At 44.7% G+C, this 24,370-nt stretch overlaps 1 protein-coding gene across 1 annotated transcript in view; it reads right to left on the reverse strand.

The window, feature by feature from the left end:
* Positions 1–23,133, reverse strand: part of uhrf1bp1l (UHRF1 binding protein 1-like) — a 180,509-nt gene extending 157,376 nt beyond the window's left edge. The window contains 1 exon segment of the mRNA XM_038811302.1: positions 22,926–23,133. Coding sequence (XP_038667230.1) covers positions 22,926–22,969 — 44 coding nt within the window. The 5' untranslated portion in view covers positions 22,970–23,133.
* Between the last annotated feature and the right edge of the window lie 1,237 nt (positions 23,134–24,370).

Here is a 24,370-nt window from a genome sequence, read left to right on the forward strand (position 1 = left end):
TTATTGTATATTCTCTTTTTGCACTAAGTTAATGTTCACTCTAGTTTGTTTTGTTATTATTGTTACTACTGTTTTGTGAACAATTCTGCAAAACCTTAATAAAAATATTTTTTGAAAAAAAGAAATCATATGCAAATTTTTTTTTTTCATTTTCTGCTTTATTCTGTAAAGAAATAAGATTCACTGTTCCTATTTAGTCTCTAAAAGGGATTTCCACTGAAGAGAATTGCTTAATGTACTTTATCCTAAATTACATCATAAATTCTAACAGATTGCTTGCTCAGTTCAGTAATGTTGACCCAGAAATCTGGTGTCAGAGTATAAACAACATTTGGTTTTAAATTCATCCCAATTCCTTAATCATGTAATTGTAATTGATATGCACACAGATTTGCTTTCAGTATCACTTTTTTTAAAAAGATTGACCCAATGAGAATCAAAGGTTGTTAAACCAAACAGCACTGATAAGATTTCAACCTAACCTTTACTTTTTTATTTGCAGGCATTTTACCCACTGGAAGCTAAGTTTATCTAAATTTGCTGTTTACAATGCAAATACAGATAAAGGTACAAACACACATACTAAGAAACAGTCACAGAGTGTTCACATGTGGCATAAATTTCATAAAAATCCAACCTTCTAAGATTTCTTACAAATTCAAATAGTTCAAAATGCTCAAAGCTACATTTTATAACGCAACACCACGCAGTATTTTCAATTAAGTTCTCGCCCCACCCCAAAGCATCACCATCCAATTTGATCAGTAAGTAACAAGAAGTTAACTGAAGTCATAAATCACAATGACAAAAAACATCCTGGTAGATAAGTGAATATTGAATCACAGAATCCCTACAGTGCACGTGGCTGCTATTTGGCCCATTTCAACTCTTCGAAAGACCACCCTACCTAGGTCCAATCCCCCACCCTATTCCTGCAACTCCAACCCAAGGTGCAATTTAGCATGGCCAGCCTGCACATCTTTGGACTGTGGGAAGAAACCGGAGGAGACACACGCAGACATGGGGAGAAAGCGCAAACTCCACACAGACAGTTAACAGAGGCCGGAATTGAAGCTGTGAGGCAGCAGTGCTAGCCATTGTGCTGCCGTGCCTGTACTAATCTACAGTTTTAGCCAGGTAATTCAATCCTCTTGGCTTTTCATTATTTATTGTCTTTTTTTCAGCTTCACCCTTTGCCATATCAACATAGTTCATGACGTGCCCAGTCTATTTTTCTTTCCTATGTGCAATACTTTGCACTTGTCCGCATTAAATTTCATCTCTTTGTTCTGCCAAGTTGCATATTTTTTCCGATTGTGTAATTCTGAACTGGTCGCATCAATTCCACTGTCCCTCTATTTTAACATCCTGTGTTAATGTGATTATCCAATCCCAGGTCACATTTCTAAATTAGGAACCATGGTAATACGTGTCTCCAATCCTTCAACCAGCCTCTTATTTGCTCCCAGTGGGTTTTTTTTTAATTTAGAGTATCCAATTATTATTTTTTCCCAATCAAGGGGAAATTTGGTGTAGCCAATCCACCTAACCTGCACATCTTTGGGTTGTGGGGGTGAAACCCAGGCAGACACAGGGAGAATGTGCAAACTCCACACGGACAGTGATCTAGGGCCAGGATTCAAACCCGGGTCCTCAGCGCCGCTGTCCCAGTGCTAGCCACTGCGCCACCTGCTACCCCATGCTCCCAGTGTTAACTTGAAGAGCCACAGCTTTGAATTAATTAACGTGGTCTTTCTTGTGGTACAGTATGGAAAGTCTTTGGAAGTCTAGGTACGTCACACACAGGGTTACCACGGCCCACTTGGATTGTCACTTCTTGATTAAGTCGGATTGCCAAACTCCAATTCTGCCTCAGCTCATCTGTTGCAAGCAGTCTCATCAATTGCCTTTGTTACCTCTAGACTGCTCTCTTCAAACGTACTCCTGACCAGTTTCTCATCTCCATAACTTTAAGCTCATTCAAAACTGATGCAATTATTCCAACTCGTACCAAGTTCATTTCAATATTATCTCTGTGCTAGCGAAGCTACATTAGCTCACAGTTAAACACCTCAATTTTAACATTCTCATTCTGATTGCCTAGGCCCTGCCCCTCCACATCACTGAAACATCCTCCAACCCAACAGTCTACCAAGATAAGATTCCTCAGACTAGTGACACTAGGAGAAGTGACAAAGAAACTGGTACCACAGACAGGATAGGAACTTAGGCACCTACAAGTAAAGCACTTTCTCCGCAAGGAGACAGTAGGGTAGGGTATCCCAGGGCTCCTGAGACCACACTACTTGATGACCTGATAAACTCAGACAGTAAGGAAGGGAGAAAACTGTGGGAAAATGTACAGACAGCTACTGGACAGGGCTCAAATGCCAATGGACGAGGCCAGACGGAAATGGGGAGACGAACTGGGGACAGAAGTGGGTTTGGGACTCCGGAGCAAAGCACTGAGCAGGGCTAACTCCACCTCGTCCTGCGCAAGGCTCAGCCTTATGCAGTTCAAAGTGGTGCACAGAACTCACCTAACCAGAACCCAAACGAACAGGTACTTCTCGGAGGTGGAGGATAAGTGTGAGAGGTGCCAGAGGGGCCCGGCCAACCACACCCACATGTTTTGGGCTTGCCCCAAACTTGTAGGGTTCTGGACAGCCTTATCCGAGACAATGTCCAAGGTTTTAGGGGTGAGGATGGAGCCGTGCCCAAGAGTGAAATCTTCAGGGTATCCGAACAGCCAAAGCTACACATGGGGAAGAGGGCCGACCGCCCCCAACTTTCACTTCCCTAATCGCAAGCCGGAGAACCCTGCTCAGCTGGCGATCAGCAGCACCATCCACTGCTGCAGACTGGCTGACAGACCTGGCGGAATTTCTCCACTTGGAGAAGATCAAACACACCATCCGAGGGTTGGGGGAAGACTTCCTCAAAAACAATTCGTCGGCCTGTTCCAAGACCTGTTCGAAGCTAACAGTGACTAGAGGGAAACATGAGAGACAGAAGACAGAGAGGAATACACAACTCTACGGGGAGGAAGAGAGGAGGGAACTCGGGGGAACTGAGGGGAGCAGCAGAGGGAGGAGGTGGGGGCGGAAGGACCCCCTCTTCCCCCTCCAACCCAGCAAAGGCAGACACAGCAGAAAGCACGAAGGGAAGGGAAGGGGGGGGGGGGGGGGGGGGGGGGGGAGAATCAGGAGCTGGGGGACAGTACACCCTGAACGAAAAGGAGAATACCAAGAGGGGGTCGGGGGTCGAGGAAGGCACACAAGACAGAAGATGCCAAGATATATTTAAGATCCATACATGCTGTAAATATTAAACATAGTGATATAGAGTAACTGTGTAAAAATTGAAAATACCAATAAAAAATTTTTTTTTTAAATATCTGGGGCTGGATTCTCGATGTTGGAGACTAAGTCTCCATGCCGGCGTGAAAGCGGTGTTTTTTTATGCCAGGAAAATTAACGTCAAAAGGCCACCGATTCCCCGTTTTGCTGGGAGCTATCAGGGAGGCAGCGTGGTGCTTGCAGCTCTAGCTGCCGATCCGGCCCCCAGCACTTTCAGTCCAGAGGCCGCGACATGCTCCATGAATTACAACACAACATGATATCACTATAAGCGTCATTTGCGGCTCAGAAGACAACTATTCAGTCCATTGAGTCCACGCTGGCTCTCTGCAGAGCAATGCACTCAGTCTCTTTAATGTGCTTACTTGCTCCACGCAAGTCCCTCCGAGCTACTCAATTATTCCGTTCATGGAAGCTGGCAGACACCTCTGCTGTTTATACTGCAATACGAAAACTGCATTTTATGAAAGTAAACATGGTAGCCGTTTGATGATTCTTACAAATGCTTTGCCAGGGAATGTAATTAAATATTTTAAATCTTTGGTGAGCTTCTTTGCTCCAGTTGAGGGTTATTGATTCTCAGGGTTAAAATACTTTTCACTCCTATACTTAGTATTATCCAGCATTCCTAGATCAGGTACAGGATGAAGACAAAGAGAACTGCTCCTTCTAATCCATGCAATGTAAAATGTAATCAACTGGGTTACTATGAAACTAAATTCAGTTTGTGGCTTGGAGATTCTGCCAAGTGGAAATGAGCCTATTGGCTCGATGCAAGTGACAGGAGAGCAAGAATGATTGCACCCTTGTCTGAGCTAGATTTCATTCAGCTCCCAGAGGGAGAAATACAGCATTTGAATTATTAAATGCCTTTCATTTAATATGCACCTATGATAATTCAGTCAGCCAGCAAAGTAATTCTTGACATGACTGTCAAATAATAATGTGATAGTGGGAGCTCATTTAAAATTCATTTTTAAGGGATGTGGGCTTGGCTGGCTAGGCCAGCATTTGTTGTCCACCCCTTTTTCAAATTCCCTCAAGAAAATGGTGGTGAGTTGCCTTCTTGAACCGCTGGAGACCATGTGGTGTAGATACACCCATTCCACTATCAGGGAGGAAGCTCCAGGATTTTGACCCAGCGACAGTGAAGGAACGCCGATGTATTTCTAAGTCAGGATGGTGAGTGATTTGGAGGGGACCTTCAAGGTGATAGCTGTTCCCATGTATCTGCTGCCCACTAAGATGGCAGTAGTCATGGGGTTTGGAAGGTACTGCCCAAGGTGCCTTGGTGAGCTCCTGCAATGAATCTTGTAGATGGTACACACTGCGGCTACTGTGCATCAGTGGTAGAGGGAGTGAATGTTTATTTAAGGGGTGCCAATCAAGTGGGCTGCTGCAGGATTCCTACCCTCTGACCTGCTCTTGAGCCACAGTATTTCTATGGTTAGTCCACTTCAGTTTTGGTTAAAGGTAACCCCCAGTCTGATAGTGGGGGATTAAGTGAATGTAATGCCATTGAATGTCAAGGGGCGATGGTTTCATTCTCACTTATTGGGGATGGTCATTGCTTGGCACTTCTGTGGTCAAACTATTACTTGTCACTTGTCAGCCCAAACCTGGATATTTTCCAGGTCTTGTTGCATTTATATGTGGAGTGCTTCAGTGTCTGCAGCATGAGGATGGCACTGAACATTGTGCAAACAGTGAACCCCCCCCCCCCCTGCTGATTCCCATAGACTCCTTTTGCTCAGGCTCCCTGATGCCATACTTGGTCAAATACTGCCTTGATGTCAAGGGCAGGCGCTCTCGCCTCACCTATGTTTAGCTCTTTTGTCTATGTTTCAAACAAGGCTGTAATAAGTTCAAGAGCTGAATGATCCTGGCGGAACCCAAACTGAGCACCAGTGAGATGGTTATTGCTAAGTAAGTGCTGCTTGATAACACTGTTGATGACTCCTTCCATCGCTTTACTGATGATTGAGAGTAGACTAATAGAGTGGTAATTAGAAGGGTTGGATTTGTCCTGCTTTGTGTACAGGACATCCATGGGCAATTTTCCACATTGCCAGGTAGATGCCAGTGTTGTAGCGGTACTGAAATAGCTTGGTTAGAGGCGCAAAAAGTTCTGGAGAACAAGTTTTCAGTACAATTACTGGAATATTGTCAGGGCCCATAGACTTTGCAGTATCCAGCACCTTCAGCCATTTTTTCATATCACGTGGGGTTAATCGAATTGGCTGAGACTGGACCGGAAATGCTGGGGATCTCTGGAGGAGACAGAGGTAGTTCATCCATTCGGCATTTCTGGCTGAAGATGCTTCAGCCTCGTCTTTTGCACTGATGTGCTGGGCTCCCCCATCATGGGATATTTGTGGAGCCCCCTCCTCCAGTGAGTTATTTAATTGTCCACCACCATTCACAACTGGATGTGGCAGGACTGCAGACCTTGTATCTTATATCTTTTCCATTGGCTGTGGGATCGCATAGCTCTATTACTCACTGCTTATGCTGTTTGGCGCACAAGTAGTCCTGTGTTATAGCTTCATCAGGTTGACACCTCATTTTTCAGTATCCCTGGTGCTGCTCCTGGCATGCCCGTCTGCATTTTTCATTGAACCAGGAGTGATCCCCTGGCTTGGTCGTAATGGTAGTAGTGGGGGATATGACGGACCATGAGGCTAAAAATTGTGGCTGAGTACAATTCTGCTACTGCAGATGGCCCACACCATCTCATGGGTGCCCAGTCTGGAGTTGTTCTGAATCTATCCCATTTAGCACAATGGTAGTGCCACACAATACGATGGGGGATATTGCTAATGTGAAGATGGGACTTCATCTCCACAAAGACTGTACGGTGAGGGAGGCACGTGGCGTAGTGGTTAGCACTGGGACTATGGCGCTGAGGACCCAGGTTCGAATCCCAGCCCTGGGTCACTGTCCGTGTGGAGTTTGAACATTCTCCCCATGTCTGCATGGGTTTCACCCCCACAACCCAAAGATGCGCTGGTTAGGTGGATTGGCCATGCTAAACTGCCCCTTAATTGAAAAAAAAATAATTGGGTACTCAACATTTATATTTTAAAAAGGTGCTCACTTCTACCGGCTGACATGCACAGATGCATCTGCAGCAGGCAGGTCGGTGAGGTTGAGGTCTAGTATATTTCCCCCCCCCGTGTTGGTTCCTTCACCATCTGTCGCAGACCTGGTCTAACAGTTATGTCCTTTTGGACTTGGCCAGCTCGGTCAGTAGTGGTGCTACTGAGCTAGTCATGGTGATGGACATTGAAGTCCCTTGGCTAGAGTACTTACTGCGCCCTTGCTACATGTGGTGCCTCCTACAAGTGTGTTCAACATAGAGGAGTGCTGATTCATCAGTTGACGGTGGATTGAACATGGTCATCAGCAGGAGGTTTCTTTGCCTATGTTTAACCTGAAGCCATGGGACTTCATGATGTCTGGAGCTGATATTGAGAATTCCCAGGGCAACGCCTTTTTGACTGTGCTGCCACCTCTGCTGGGTCTGTCCTGCCAGTGGAATCGGACATAACCAGGGATGGTGGGAGCAGGTCTGGGACGTTACCCACAAGGTATGGTTCTGTGAGTATGACGATGTCAGGCTGTAGCTTGACAGGTCTGCGATATAGCTTTCCCAGTGTTGTCACAAGCCCCCAGGAGGACTTTGCAGGGTTGACAGGGCCTGAGAATCATTGTCGTTTCCAGTGCCTAGGTCAATGCCGGGTGGACCGCAGGTTTTTGTAACAGTTTAATAAAACTGAGGGGCTTGCTAGGCCACTTCAGAAGGCATTTCACGGGCAACCACATTGCTGTGGAGCTGGAGTCACAGGTAGGCCAGATCAGGTGAGGACTGCAGATTACCTTCCCTAAAGGACATTAGTGAACTAGCTGGGGTTTTTTATGACAATTGACAATGGTTTCCTGGTCATCGTTAGACTTTTAATTTCAGATATTTGCCAATATTTAAAATCTGTGATCTCTAGTTGCTGACCCATTTGACAGAGAAAACAGGGTTTCCCTTCTATCAGTATCCCATAGAATTTTGAATACCCCTCTTGGATCTCCCCTTAAACTTTGTTGCTCGAAGAAGAATAATCCCAGCTTCTGCAATCTGTCTACATAACTGAAGACAATCATCGCGGGTATCATCCTGGGAAAGGTCACTGCCCTTTTTCCAGAATCTTGGACATCTTTCCTGAAGCATTGTGCACTGAATTGTGCCTGATTTGTAGAGGTTCAGTGTGACCCCGTCTTGTATTCATCACCCCTATTTTACAAAGTCAAGTATCCCATTCACTTCCTGATCCACTTCTGAACTTGGCCTTCCATCTTCAAAAATTTGTAATGCTCATTCCAGGTCTTTCTGCTCTGGTAACCCAGACTGCCCCCCCCCCCCCCCCCCCCCCAATGAGTATCACTTCAGACATATCCACATTTAATTGAATCTAGCAGTTTGTTTATCTGGCTCACCAGCCTGCTTATGCTCTCATTGAGGTTTGCTAATATCTGCTCACTATTTACTACATGGCCAAGTTTTTTTGTCATCCCTTTTTGTACCCAAGTCCAGGTCATTTATCTACAAGAAAAAAAAGCAATGGCTCTCAATCGCAATATGATCATAAATTTTAAGAGTTTCAATGAAATAACAGTGGGATAAGAATCTGCATCTTTGGTTTGATTAAATGCTTTGATGTGTTCTGAAGTTCAATTTTTCACCCTGCATCTAGAGCTCTACATCTATTGCAACAGCATGTTAATTCTGATCTACATTTCTTTTGTTGTTTGGAAGGTTAACGGAAATAGGCTTTACTATTTGCTGGCATCTCAATCACACATAGCCAAAAGTGATCATTTCTGCTCAGCAAACATCATCAAATAACAACAATCTTCAAGCTATATATACACTGTAAAACTTTGTATCTGTTGCTCTGTATTTAGGTGTTGTAACATTCAACGGTATTACTCATTTCAAGCTCAAACACTGCGGATAAGCCCCAACTTGGATAGTTAGCAGCCGAGGCAAAACAAAACAATTACTGAAATCTGTTAAAGTTGCATTTTGACTGCCCCCGCATCCTTTTATGTAAAACGGCTTTTGGCAGGAAATCATACCTGCAGTACAAAAATTAATTGCAGAACATCACTGTTCTAATTCATTGCCATAGCTGCAAAGTAGCTTTCCGATGTGCAGAATCATCTCAAATTGACAATGTCTGATTTTGGGTGGGGGAAAGTGGTGTTTAGCCCGCCGACGGCAATGGTGGATTTTTCCGCCATGCAGTGCAGCATCTGGTGAAACGAAATTTTCAGGCACAGGCCCACACCGTATCGCTGGCGGGCTGCCTCTGATTCACCCGCCATTACCACGGGGCTTCAATGGTCCAGTCACCATATTTAAAGGCCATCCCTGCACACAGCTAGCAGACTTCAGAGTTGGCTGGGAAGTGATGGCTGCCAGGCCCAGGAAAGATATTGCACCCAAGTTTACCAATGCTGCTCTCGAGCACCTGTTGGACGCAATGGAGGCCCACCACAATTTACTGTGCCCACGCTTTGGGCAAAGACCTGCAACCAAGGTGACAAATCCAGCATGAGAAGTGATACCAGTGAATGTCAATGCCAACGCTGCAGAAGAGTTCAACCATACAGTGCCACATGAGTATGAATCATTTTCTCCATTCTGCCACTTACAACTCTCAAAGTCACAGGCCCATCACACATCTAACTCAATGGCAGCTCAAAATACACCATTAACTCTCCCACACACACCTTCATCTCCCTTGTAGGTTATGTCCTCATTACCTCCCTGGTCCCACTCACCATCTACCCCTGCCAGACATCCTTACCATCTGCCCTGGCACTTGCCCTGTTTGTACTCTCTCCATCTCTCTTCATGCAGGAGATGCTGGTACACAAGAGGGAGAGTGGAGGGATGTCAGAACTGAAGGTCCTCACTGACTTTGAGGAGAGAGCTATTCAGCGAGCCGGTAAGTATGTGAACCATTCCTGTCCTGGTGATGAGGTCGATGGCGCTGAACCATGTGAGGATCCTGCACGGGAGCATCCATCAGACTACCATGCTGTGACTCATGTCACCTGCTTCTCAGGCACCTGCCATGCACTAATGGCCCCTTCGCTATTTCACAGCCACTTTGGGAAGCAGCCAAGGGAGTCCACGAGTCAGGGCCTCGAACCCAGCTCCAACTGCAGCACGGATCATGAACTCACAGACCCCAAAATAGAAAATCTTCATAGCTCTCAACCACACTCTCCACCAGCACTGAAACACACACCTTGGTGGGGCTGAGTTTTAGTGTAGCCTCGGTGTCACAATCCAGTGATCCATTGCACTGTCTGATCGACAGCAGGTGGAGGCAAGAGCATCCAAGTGTGCAGGCACTGAGAATTGCTGGAGCCCCAGGGATTTGCTGAGTCAGAGTCAGATGATGAGTCTCTGGACTTGTGCCTCAGTTGCTGGAGCTCCAAAAGCAAGGTAGTGAAAATCAGGAAGGATTGTCTGCTGCATTCTTCAGGTGCAAGGCTCCATAAAGGATTGAGGTGATTGGGCCGACAGGCCAAAGCACAAGAAGTCAATATTGAAGAGTAGCTGCCACCACAGAGACCTTGTTTTGTGTCTTCTGTCCAGCACTGCTGCAGTTCATGGCAAAGGTACTTGCTGGCATCCACCAGTGTCAATGTCAGAATGGTATGGGGCTTCGAGCTCACTCCAATTGCCCTTCCTCTCGAGGAAGCAGCTAGGGGCCCTCAAGGACCCACAAGGAGGAGGGTCGGCTGGTTGACATCCTGGAGTCATCTACCCAGGTGTCTCCAGAAGCATCCCGCCGGTCCAAATCCCTTCTTCCTGTAACTGCTTCAGCTCCATATACTGAGGAAGGTGGCACTGCCACACAGCAGGACTCTGAAAGCAGGCCGGGACTCCCAGGTCTCGGATCCCAAGAGGACACCCACTAAGGTCATCACATACAATAGGATGTAGGAAGTCAGCAGGCTGTCTTCCCCTCCATTGTGGATGTTGGGGTTGCATCAAAATGTAGCGGCAGGGTAAGGAAGATTAAGTGGTTGTAGTTGCACAGCGTGGGCACAGGTTTTTAACACTTGTCAATGACATCCATTTCTGTAAATAATCTCCCACTAATTTCACCCTTTCTATGGCTACTTGTTATGATGAGCTATGATCCTGTAATTCACAAGTGAAAACCAGATTCCTGCACAATTTAAAAGGTAGTTTTCACAGTCCAGGGCTTCATCCTTCTGCTTTGTGCAATCCTCCCATCACATTTATGGGGCGGGATTCTCTGGTCCTGAGGCTGTTTTTTACGGCCGGAGAATCGCCGGGGGGGGGGGGGGGGGGGGTAGAGCGGCCCCCAACTGGCGCTGCGCCGACCACGCCTGCCCCAGTGGCGCGGTTCTCCGCTCTGCGAATTGGCTGCAAAATTATTTAGGTGATGCTGGTGGGGGAAGGTGGTTTTAAAATACAAGTTGTTCTTTAATGCATGAAACAACACAAATAGAATCATAGAATCTGTACAGTGCAGAAGGAGGCCATTCAGCCGATCGAGTCTGCAACTACCCTTGGAAAGAGCACCCTTCTTAAGCCCACGCCCTGACTATCCCCGTAACCCCATCTAACATTTTAGACACCAAGGGGCAATTTATCATGGCCAATCCATACATATCTAACCTGCGTATCTTTGGGCTGTGGGTGGAAACGGAGTACCCGGAGGAAACCCACGCAGACACGGGGAGAAAGTGCAAACTCCACACAGACAAGAGACTCGAGGTCGGAATTCAGCCATCCCTGGTGCTCAGGTAGCAATGCTAACCACTGTGCCACAATTATTGGGGGCTCTTGGGTGCCCTTGCAAATAATGACAGATCTTCCAAAATAATCAAATTCAGATACTCGTTTTCAGTCTTCAGCTGACATCCACATGTGCGCACCTACATCAGCAGTCATCGACTCGTGATCAAGAACAGAATCCCCGAAATTCCTTCTCCCTCATATTGAGGGCATATTTCCGTGCTGGTTAAAATCGGCTATTTCAGCACATGCTGACGGAATCAAATTTTAAAACAAATTAAATTTTTGAAAATATCCAGCCCAAAAATTAGCAAATTGCCAACTGAGAAAGGAATCACATGGAAATGTAGCAGACATCTCAACAGTGATAATGAAAAGTCTGTCAAAATTACATGGTTTATAATTTTAATGCCAGCAATGTACGTTGGGAAAATGTAGTGTGACTTTGCTTCAAAGTTACTTCTGTATATTATTACACACAATTTATGCTTGGAAATTGCAACACTCTATCTTTCTTGTGCTTTTGTATGGAATTACCTTGAAATTAAACACGGAAATAGGCCATTGGCCCAGTCCATTTTAGTATATACCTCCGCGTGAGCCATAATTCTAATTCCACATGTTCACTGAGTTTCCGCAATTCCCTTTCCTTCAACCACTTGGCCTATTCCTCAATACTGCACTGACATGGCCTCTGCTTCAGTCGCCAACTCATTCCACAGCTCTCTACATAAATAGGTTTCTTCTGCTCTCTGCCCGAAATCCCTTATGTCCCCTCATTTAAGGTCCCTTAATCATTTGCAATGTCTCTATCTACTCTCCGCCACGTTAGTTCTTAATTTAAACTTCTGTCAAGTGAAAGTACTAGGACTTAGCAGAGCTAAATTTCAGCATGCCTGGAACCAAACAAAATCATTCAATGATTTTTGCAATCCAAATATCTAACATGAAAATAAATGTGGGGTTGCACCCAAACTCTAGAAGCATATACTCATTAGCTTAATTGTCAGCCTGAATGAAAATGTTAAGATACTGTGGAGTGAATTGGTATATTAGCTCTTTATTTCAACTTCATTTGGGAGTTGGGGGAAGAGAAAGAACGCTCACGTCTTATTGCCAATCTGTACTTTGCAGATTGACAATTCAGCAACAGAATAAAAATCCCCTTGTATTTTCTATCTGTAAGCAACTGATAAAGAAATGGTCTCCGTCGACATCCTTACCTCTTTTGTTCTGTTCCTCCTTATTACCTGTTCTAACATCTCCTAGTTGTAATGAAAGGGCACTGAACTGAAATATTTGTGTTTGCAGAGTTTTCTATTTTTATTAAAAACTTTGATGTACATGCCCTGCAGTGGTTCATATTGCCAAGCTATTTCAAAGATGGATACAAAGAATTTAGCCAAGCTGCTTAGTCATATATATTGTAATGTATGACCTCAAATTGAAGAGGCTTTTCAAAGTTATTTAACTGTTGTTGGTTTTGGTTCTTCTTTCCTTCTGTTCCAATTTATTTTTTCTTCAACCACATGTGATTTCCCCAATTTTTCTGTTTCCATAATACGAGGGCAACCACAGAAATCTCCAAATGCCTTTGCCACAGAATAAATGTTGAAATCAAACCTTTTCCTCCACTACATATCTTATTAGTGTGCCTGAAAACTGAATTATGTAAATATCATAACGGTCAGAATCTGAAGCAAGATCCCTCAGTATGCTATTACACAAGCGCACTGTCCCATCATGCTGCCTTCCCTCGAGTGCCTTGGCTTACTTTTGGGTGATCTCGTATTTGAATTCTCCCGTCTCTGCTTCCTATTCCAAAAAAAGTCAGTTACAATTAACTTCTGATTCAAACTATCACCAGGCATATAATACTTTTGAAACAAAGAAGCAGGCTTGTGTGGCTTTCAGAAGTGATGACATATGCTTAAGCAATGCATTGTTCAAAGAACCAAGTGGATATCAGGTCACTGGCACTAATTACGTTAAGAGCTGACTATGATAACAACTGAAATAAAACTCCTGTTGCATCTGGTGGCTATCGCACCATTATGTGAAAGCCAAAGTTCAGTGTTCGGAATAGGAACGACTGTCCTTTTACTGGTCATGTTTATCCAGTCAATCACTGGAGAGTCATGCACAATCTTTCACCTTACGTTGCATCTTCAAAAACAGATTCATACTTTTCTTTTCCCAGTAGTATAACCTTAATTCCATTAATATGTCTTCACAGCTGTTTGGAAGTAAGAAAAGGGCATATTTAAAAATATCTTGCTTCGTTAAAATTCAAAAAGCCAGTTAATAATATGTGAATAGTTGAAATAAAGTAATCACACTGCCCAAGCACCAGATTAAAGATTTAATATCAAATTAGGTGGATTGGCCATGCTAAATTGCAGTGTCTAAAAGGTTAGATGAGGTTGCTGGGTTACGGGGATAGGGTGGAGGCATGGGCTTAAATAGGATGCTCTTTCCATGGGCCAGTGCCGACTCGATGGGCCAAATGGCCTCCTTCTGCACTGTAAATTCTATAATAAAGCCAGCCACAATATGTAAACAGAATCCAATATTAAAATCGGCTGAAAGAGAGGGAACCCTTAGGTAATAAAAATTATTAGCTGGTTAGAGATAAAACAAGGTAGATTGAAACTCAGTTGACAAATGGAAATCCGCATTTGACCAAAACAAGGCTGCAACAATCAAGAATGCAAGTGTCATCTGTGTAAAAATTGACCAGTGAAATTTTCATGACATAACCAAAGCAGTTTCGCAAAATGTTCTTTAAGGCACCTTTCTGTTAGAAAGAACAAAAATTCTATTTAGATGGGGCCGAATGTCCTCATGATACAAGTTTTTCCACAATCAATGGATATTCTTTGAAATAATTCAATTCTATTAAAATCCATTAATGCAGCAGCCAACTTCCACACACCAATGTCCCACAAAGAGTAAATTAATTCACAAATGGCCAAATAATCAGCTTCTGGCCACGTTGGTCAAGAGAGGGAATTTTGGCCAGGACAGGCAAAACATCATAATAAGACCAGTGGATCTTTTCAATCACCCACTTAGGGAAATAAAAACTCTGGTTTAACACCCCATCTGAATCATGACATCCACGACAACATAACATTACCCAAGAGCTATAATTAGCATATCAGCAGTATTAGGCAATTGATTATGTAGTATTTGAAGAACCCAAGATAATATTGTGCACCTGGGCTAATTCAACTTCTCGATTCAAAAGAAATTACCACAGGAAATATTCTAAAATTTTAAATGCAGTGGTTGATGGGTTTGTTTCATAACATCACAAGTAAACACGGGTAATTTCCAGATCCTCAATAAAGCAGCTATCTAGCAGATGTGAAAAAATAAAGTTACCATTTGCTAGAAAAGGAAATATTCAAAATAGATGCCTATGGTGCAAAATGCTCGCCTCCAACTTCAATTAAGCATCAGTGACAATCAGGTCTGGCAAAGTCATTCATGAGATATTTTTCGTTTATCAGAAATAGCTTTCCCAAGTGGGACAATCAACAGTAAATGGTTGCCAGCAACAGAAAGGTAAAGCACAAAATAACCATTGTGATGACTGATATGACAGTGAGGTTATGAAAACAAACCCAATTGTCTTGGGGAAATTTAAGTCAGCAGACTATCTTGCAATTACTTATTTGTGGGTAGTAATTCAATTCTAATTGTTGAAGTATTATATTTATTGTGATCTTTACTTAAGAATCATACAGAAATTGTGTGGTAAGGATCAGAAATTCAGTCTGGATAATTTTGGTGACTGAATAGTGGAAAAGATTCACCCTCACATGACACTATACAGCTTCTGAACAAGGAAACCATGTAATTCATGTAATGACTAATAGATAACCAAACCAATAATTGATGTGTTGTAAGCAGACCTCATTATTTGTTCGGTCTAATTACTAATCAATTAGGTTTCAGTCAGCACAATAAACATTTCCATTTCCCAGTGCTTTTCAAACTATTGCTAATAAATCTGGAACCACTGCATCACAATCTTTATTGTGATCACCACGTACCAAGAACATAGAATGTTGTGAGATGAGAACATAAATGAGGACCAGTTTTGAGAGGTTCCAGACAGTTGAAGCTTTGCATTGTGTGCACACAGGTTATACGGCATGGCAGGAAGAAAACGAAGCTGCACTATAGACAGCCACAAACCTAATTAAAACAGTGTAATTATGCAAATCAGATCCACTCCAGACATCTACTCCAACCAGACATGCAGTTCACCTGCAGAAAGTGGTGTGGTGTGTGATCCGTCTGCTGCAAGCAGACCACATAAAAGGATATCAGTTTGAAGTGGAATGATATTTTCTTTCAGTTTTAAAGTTATGTTTACTCATTTTTCTCAATGCATCAGCTGATTTACATGGGTAGTATACCATATAAAGATTCACTTCCCACCTCACCAATTGTACTACCATTCATTATTCTTGATTGCTGCTGGAATTTAGATCACGCCAAGCAAGATGGCGAGGGTGGGTATTCCTGTGTGGGTTCCAATTCTGCTGCATTATTTAGATGAGGAAGAGAACTGCATTTGGGGCTAAAAAATGCAAGTGCACTGAAGCCTTCTGGTCATACCCAACGCAGTCCAAAGACTTATGTTTACTGCTTCTTTCACATGTTAATTTTTAAAAATCAACTTGCATTTATATAGTACCGCTTTGCGTCCCCAGATTGCCCCAAAATGGCTCATAGTCAATGAAATACTTTTGAAGTGTAATAACTATTGTTATGTAGATAAAAATATATTTTTTTAGTCGCCATAGTCCCAGATGACCAAGGCTGTTCTACCCTTTTGAGGGGGAGAACTGACTGGTGATGGTTTAACCTGAGGATCACCACACCTCAGCAAGGAGCAAGGTTGCGAAGGCAGGCCCTTCATGAATAATCTCAGCCGGTGAGGGAATTGAACCCGCGCTGTTGGCCTTGTTCTGTCTCACAAACAAGCTGCCCAGCCAACTGAGCTAAACCGGCAAAAATAGTAGCTTGCACACATCAATTTCCCACAGCAATAAAGTAAATGGCTAGATGGGGCGGCACGGTGGTTAGCACTGCTGCCTACCGTGCTGAGGACCCGGATTCGATCCCGACCCCGGGTCACTGTCTGTGTGAAGTATGCACATTCTCCCAGTGTCTGCGTGGGTTTCATCCCCACAACTCAAAGATGTGCAGGGTAGGTGGATTTGCCACGTTAAATTGCCCCTTAATTGGAAGAAATAATTGGGTACTCTAAATTTATATTTTAAAAAAGTAAATGACTAGTTCATCCATTTTCCAGTGTTAGATGAGAGCTAAATGTTGCCAGACCTCCAGGAGAATTCCCTTATAATAATAATCTTTATTGTTGTCACAGGTAACCACTGTGCTATCATGCCACCCATCCTTCTTCAAGTAATGTTGCGGGATCTTTTTGAGGTGGCAATCCTAAAAATGTAGTCAGAGCTTCTCTTGGATGTTTCATCTAAAATACAGCACCTTTCAACCGTACACACTCCCTTGTACTGCACTGATTTGTCAATGCAGATCATGTGCTGAAGCCTGGAATAGGATTTGGGCCTATGTCCTTCTGACTCCAAGGCAACAATGACTAAATGAAATGAAAATCGCTTATTGTCACGAGTAGGCTTCAATGAAGTTACTGTGAAAAGCCCCTAGTCGCCACATTCCGGCGCCTGTTTGGGAAGGCTGTTACGGGAATTGAACCGTGCTGCTGGCCTGCCTTGGTCTGCTTTCAAAGCCAGCGATTTAGCCCAGTGTCAAGTCTCCTCTGATAACTGCCTGGATGTGGAAGAGGAGACCAGTCTTCTTCACAATACAGGTTGGCACAGAATTGTACCACCTGCTGCAGGATAGACTACAGACAAGAACAGCAGAGCCAATGGAACTAAGAGCTCCAGGAAACTTTAGCAGGATTGGATCTTTCCAAGCCACCACAGGGGAAATCTGCCACTTTGTGCAGTATGCAGACCACAGATACCAAAAGTAATAAATCCAACGTGGTATCAACGAGACAAGAAGCACAACTTTGACAGATGACAAGGATCCTTTGAGCACAAAGTAAGGCACATGACACCCATATGGACAATCCGAATTCGTCATTTCACTATCATAATGAATATCAATACATTAGTGTACAGTGAAGATCTGATCACAAAAACATCCTTTTTTTAACATCAATGGATATTGTTTTTAGATGCAGAGTTATAATGTAGGGTTGATAGCACCTCCATTTTTGTAAAGAGATAAAATTATGTTAGGGGTAGGGTTAAAGCAGGGTATCACTTGTGACCAAGCCTAACTTCTGCATTCAGTGTTGCCCCAGAAGGAAATTCTGGAGAAGCAGGAATAAGGCTGCTGTTCCTTGGGCACCACCTCTACCAGTCAGAAAACTGTGCCATTCAATTCTTCCAAAGAACAGGTGTGTGCAAAAGGGTTGCATATAAAGCCTTAAATCACATATCCCAAAGCGCATGAGATCCCATTTAAAACTTGATTTATGCTTGAATGTGCCTCGCAAAGGTATGTAAATAAACACAAGAACATAGAGCTTTGATTTTCAGCTGATACCAGCAAACGCCTTCCTCATTTGCAGCCAATCAAGAGTTTGTTGACTGTAAATCGCCATAGTCCCAGATGACCATAGGCTGCTTTCACCTTTGAGGGAGAGAGCTGACTGGTGATTTAACCAGAGGATCACCACACCTCAGGCGAGGGGCAAGATTGAGAAGGTGGAACCTTCACCAATAACCTCAGCCAGTACAGGAATTGAACCTACACTGTTGACCTTGCTCTACATCAAAAACCTGCTGTCCAGCTAACTGAGCTAAACAAGCAAAAATATTGACTGTATTGCCTGAGTGAACTCCCTCCATGCAGATTACATCTGTGCTTTCACTGCAGGATGGTTTACAGCCCTGAATAAGGGCCTCCTTATAGCAGAATATCTCAGTGTTCTGCACTAACACAAGCACCTTCATCCACATGGTTCCATTGTGCCATTATTTATGGCAGTTGCTTTCCTGCCACCTTCAAACGGTTAGATACCACCATGCCAGGTTTTGTGCTTGCCAGCCAAGAATGCTACAATTAAAGTTATTTGGGCAGAAATTTTATGCAGCAGCTGACTATTCAAATCAAGGGGAATGATTTTCATCAGTAAATCCAAATACCATTGCAGCCTCAGCTCCCAGGGAAGGGAAGCTTCTGCTGTGGACCAGCTCAAACTCATTTATGCCGGAAAATCAGGGCTAGGATAAAATAACAAAGTGATTTAAAAACTTGAGGATAGTAACTAAATCTAATTAAACCCAATATGTTTGCAGTGCATAGGTCATCTGCATCCTTTCTTTAGAATATTTTGTACCACTGCCCGGTATTTTAATGTCGTCTTCTCATCCATTCATTCATGGTACGTGAGTTTTGTTGGTGAGACTAGTATTTATTCCCCATCTCCAATAGCTCTCGAGAAGGGGGGTTATCACTGACTAGAAAATGAACTGGACCAACCATACAAATACCGTGAGAGATGGAGAAAATCTCAGCAAGTCTGGCAACATCTGAAGGGAGAGAAAAGAGCTAACGTTTCGAGTCTAATGACTCTTTGTCAAAGCTGGCTAGGTTGCAGCATCCGCAGTAATTTGCTTTTATACAAATACTGCGACTACAAGAGGTCAGAGGCTGGGAATTCTGTGGAGACTAACTCACCTTACAACTCCCCAAAGCCTGTCCAAAATCTACAAGGCACAAGTCAGGAATGTGACAGAATACTCTCCAGTTGCTTGGATAAGTGCAGCTCTCACAACACAATAAGCTGAACACTGTGCAGGACAAAGCAGCCCAGCCCACTTGATGGGCACCCCATCCACCACCACAAGTAGTCACTTCCTCTACCACTGACTCACAATAGCAGCAGTGTCCACTATGAAGATGCACTGCAGCAACTCCCCATGGGTCTTTGACGACACCTTCCAAATGTATGATCTCTACCACCTGGAAGGACAAGAACAGCAGATGGAGCAGAACACCAGCATCTTAACGTTTACCTCCAAGCCACTCACCATCCTGACCAATATTTTGACATTCCCTCACCGACACTGGGTCAAAATCCTGGAACTCCCTCCCTTAACAGCCCTGTGAGGGCCTGCAGCAGCTCAAGAAGGCAGCTCATCACCACCTTTTCAAAGGTAATGAGGGATGGGCAGAAAATGCTGGCCTCGCCAAGGGCACCCATCCTGTGAAAGAAAATAAAGTGATGCATTTTTGAGCCTCTGCTGTTTGTGGTAAAGGTACTCCCACAGTGTTGTTCAGCAGAGAATTCCGAGGATGTTGAACAAGTAACAATGAAGGTCCAACAATACATTTCCAAGTCACATGGCTTGAAAATCAGAAGAATTTGCAAGTGGTGCCTGTCGACACATTTCCAGGTGGTAGAGCTTGTGGGTTTGGATGGTACTGTCAAAGTCTTGGTGAGTTGCTGCAGTGCATCTTGTAGATAGTATACATTGAAGCCATGTTGCGCCTATGATGGAGGGAATGAATGTTAAATAATAATAATCTGTCAGTATTATTAACCTGTCACAGGTAGGCTTACATTAACAATGCAATTAAGGTACTGTGAAAATCCCCTAGTCGCCACACTCCAGCGCCTGTTCGGGTACACACAGAGAATTCAGAATGTCCAATTCACCTAACAGCACGTCTTTCGGAACTTGTGGGAGGAAACCAAAGCACCAGGACGGAACCCTGCAGACACGGAGAGAACGTGCCGACTCCACACAGATAGTGACCCACGCCGGGAATTGAACCCAGGTCCCTGGCACTGTGAAGCGGCAGTGCAAACCACTGTGCTATCATGGTGCCTGGTGGGTGGGGTGCCAATCAAGTTGGCTGCTTTGTCCTGGATGGTGTTGAGTTTCTTGAATGAGACGGAGCTTCACTCATCCAGACAAGTTGACAGTATTCCATCCCACTTCTTTCAAAAAAAAATTTTTTTCAAGTACCCAATTCCTTTTTTTCACAATTAAGGGGCAATTTAGCGTAGCCAATCCACCTACCCTGCACATCTTTAGGTTGTGGGGGAAAAACCCACTCAAATAAGGGAAGAATGTGCAAACAGCACACGGACAGTGATCCAGAGACGGGATCGAACCTGGGACCTCAGCGCCGTGAGATAGCTGTGCTAACCACTGCGCCTCCTATTCCATCACACTTCTGTCTTGTGCCTTGTATGTGGTGGAAAGGCTTGGGCAAGTCAAGGAGTTGAGTCACACACCACAGAATGCTCAGCCTCTGATCTGCTTGTCTTCACAGTATTTATGCGGCTAATGCAATTACATGTATGTGATCCTTAGGTTTACTGGTGTTGGGAGGAGTCAGTTTGCTGATGTTAATCCCATTGAATGACAGTGAGGTGGTCAGAATCTAACAAGCTGGAGATGTTCACGATCTGGCACTTGTGCAGCATGGATGTTGCTTGCCATTTAACAGCTCATGGATATCGGCCGGATTCTGTGGAATACAAGGATGTACTTTTTCATTCTCTATACAGCTGCTTAAGGTACTGAACACTGCAATCATCATTGAACATTCTACTTCTGACCTTCTGATGGAGGGAAGGTCATTGAAACAGCAGCTGAAGATGCTTGTTCCAAGAACATTGCCCTGAGAAACTCCTGCAGGGATGACCTGGGGTGGAGATGATTGGCCTCCAACAACTACAGCCAGTTTATTTTGTGCTAACTGAGCATCAGGGAACAGATTATTAGTGAGTGGTGCTTGAGTAATAGCCCAGTGCGAGAGTATTTGACCAGGTTTGATTCTTCCTGCTTTTTGAACACAGCACATCTAAGTAAACTTTCACTTTGTCAGAAGATATATTGGAAGGAATTTGGCTAAAAGCACAAGTAGTTTTCATTTATTTAAGGTCAATAGTTATTGTCTATACCTAATGGTCCTTGGGAAGGTGGTGCTGAGCTACCTTGTCAATCCGCTACACACGAGCATACCAATTACACATTTGTTGTATTGGTTTGGGACAATTGAGTAGCTTGCTACGCCATTTCAGAGCATTGTTAAGAGTTAACCACATTGGTCAGGAGTCACATCCATGCCGGACCAGGTAACAACAACAAATTTCCTCTCCGATGAGACATGTGAACAGATGCTTTTACAACAGTCTGGTCGTTGCAAGGTCGGCACCACTGATACCAGCTTTGGATCCCTGATTTATTTGGGGCAGCATGGTAGCACAAGTGGCTAGTACTGTGGCTTCACAGCACCAGGGTCCCAGGTTTGATTCCCCGCTGGACCACTGTCTGTGAGAAGTCTGCACGTTCTCCTCGTGTCTGCGTGGGTTTCTTCTGGGTGCTCCGGTTTCCTCTCACAGTCCAAAGACGTGCAGGTTAGGTGGATTGGCCATGCTAAATTGCCCTTAGTGTCCAAAAAGGTTAGGAGGGGTTATTGGTTTACAGGGATAGGGTGGAAGTAAGGGCTTAAGTGGGTCCGTGCAGACTCGATGGGCCGAATGGCCTCCTGCACTGCACGTTCAATGTTCTATTCAGCACCACAGCTCAGTGATACAGAACGACTGATTTGTGGCTTTTAATGCAAGCGATTAAATTGAAATGAGCTTTGAATACGGAGACAAATGAAGTGGGTTGGGAGATTCGCAATTTCAGTCTTACTAGTGCTATCCAAGTTCCAATAACTATGGCACATCAATAAATAAGAAAGAAGGGCACACACATCCTGAACTTATCTCACTTACATACTGCATGACAAGGTGGCATGCAATGCTGGACTTCCAGTCACATTTCCCACCTGAATGTTTCAAAAGTTGACGTGTCAAACGCCTGACAGCAGGTGGAAAGATTTACAGGTGTTATATTTGTTCTAAAAGGGACAACCCGGACCAAACGTCTGCCCTGCCAGAGAGCAAACTGACGACAGGACTAAGTGAAAAACACCGACTAAAGGGTGCGTTTTCTCGGCGCAGTCTGCACAAAATACAAATAAATAACTTCAGTCCCCGGTCACGGAACGGGAAGCCTGCATCTGAGTGCATGATCCCCAATCTCTCTCTCTGGACGCTGCAGACAATGACAAGGCTCATTCCACCTTCCCTCCCCCCACTACACACACACACATACACAGAGATGGAAAATGTGAATGCAGCCTCCACCCTGTCTCGATGTGTCACGGATACAGCCCGAAAACACTGGCTCCATTTGTGATCTGGACCATGAACTCATCGATTCCACGCGCAATACTCCAATCGGCCACAGACCAGCCACCAAATCTCCACCGGGGGGAGGGGAGGAGGAGGAAAGTTTTCTCTTGCTCATCATTTGGCTCATCAGAAGAAAACCTCGCCAAATTCTGCGCTCCGATTTAAATTTCTCTTTTTAAAAAAAAATATTTTTAACCGTTCCTCCTCCGTCTGCCCCCAGTCTCAGGGTTCACTTTGTGGATGAATCGGTGTTAAAATCCGATTTGGGTCTCGGGTTTGAATCCGGTCGACAATTGAGATGAAGCCCCTCCCGTTCGGGGGGGGGGGGGGGGGGGGGGGGGGTCCCGGTCGGGGGTCCCGGTCCTCCTCCCGCGGACCGGGAACGGGACCCCCGCCCCGCGCGGTCGCCATTCGTCTCCCCGGTCGCACAAACCGCGCCGCTCACCTGGACAAGTGTTTCAGGATCTGCTTCTTGATGAGTCCCGCCATTCCTTTAGGCACGCTGAGTAGACGGAATTAAGGAGCCGCTTTCATGTCAGATATTGCGGCGCGGATGGTGTCACCCGGCAGGCGGTCTCTCCCTTCACCGCCTCAACCCGGAGCGTCCATTACTGTTACCGAGCAATACGGGCACCAGAACGAGGCTAGCGGGGCATGGGTCACCGAGAGCGAGGCTAGCGGGGCAAAACTCACCCAAAGCGAGGCTCGCGGGGCAAATTTCACCCAAAGCGAGGCTCGCGGGGCAAAACTTTCCCAGAGTGAGGCTTGCAGGGCAAAAACTCACCCAGAGCGAGGCTTGCGGGGCAAAACTCACCCAAAGTGAGGTGTGCAGCGCAAAAACTCACCCAGAGTGAGGCTTGCAGAGCAAAAACTCACCCAGAGTGAGGCTGGTGGGTCAAAACGGGATAAGATGAGGGGGGCATATTGCAATACAACCCAAAACAATTTGTGCAGGTTCTCAGCAAGAACCATCCAGCTAATCCCACTCCCTTGTACTTTCCCCAGAACCCTGCATTTTATTTCCATGCATTTAAAATTTTCCCTTTTGAAAAGCTCCATTGAATCTGCCACCAGCACTCAGATAGCGCATTCCAGATTCAAGCCAAAGTTTTACAGCACAGAAAGAGGCCCTTCGGTCCATTGTGTCTGTGCTGCCCATCAAGCACCTATCTATTCTAACCCCATTTTTCAGCACTTCGTCCACAGCCTTGTATCCTACTGTGTCTCAAATGCTCATCAAAAACAACTTAAATGTTGATGATGTGGAGATGCCGGCGTTGGACTGGGGTGAGCACAGTAAGAAGTCTTACAACACCAGGTTAAAGTCCAACAGGTTTGTTTCAAACACGAGCTTTCGGAGCGCAGCTCCTTCCTCAGGTGAATGGCTCCATTCACCTGAGGAAGGAGCTGCGCTCCGAAAGCTCGTGTTTGAAACAAACCTGTTGGACTTTAACCTGGTGTTGTAAGACTTCTTACTGAACTTAAATGTTGTGAGGGTTCCCACCTCTATTATCCTTTGAGGCAACGAGTTCCAGATTCCCATCACCTCTAAATGAAAAAGCTTTTTCCTCACATCCCCTCTACCTGTCTATTGTCTTAAATCTATGGTCCCTGGTTATTGACCCCTCAATTAAGGGGAAAACTTTCTTCTTATCTACCCTATCTATGTCCTTCATAATTTTGTACACCTCAAACAGGTCCCCCTTGTGATAGACCGTATTATATGTATTACGGTACCTGTGTTGGAGGTACTACTGTATTAGAGATATGTGGGTAAATCCCTGCCTGCTGCCTCCGCCCAGTGGATGGCATAAAGAGCTGTTCATCCCCGGCTGCAGCCATTTTCTGTTACGAACTGCTGGGGAACACATCTTGTCTAATGAAGCCTTC

The sequence above is a fragment of the Scyliorhinus canicula genome, chromosome 11 (assembly GCF_902713615.1).
Source record: "Scyliorhinus canicula chromosome 11, sScyCan1.1, whole genome shotgun sequence".
Lineage (NCBI taxonomy): Eukaryota > Metazoa > Chordata > Chondrichthyes > Carcharhiniformes > Scyliorhinidae > Scyliorhinus > Scyliorhinus canicula.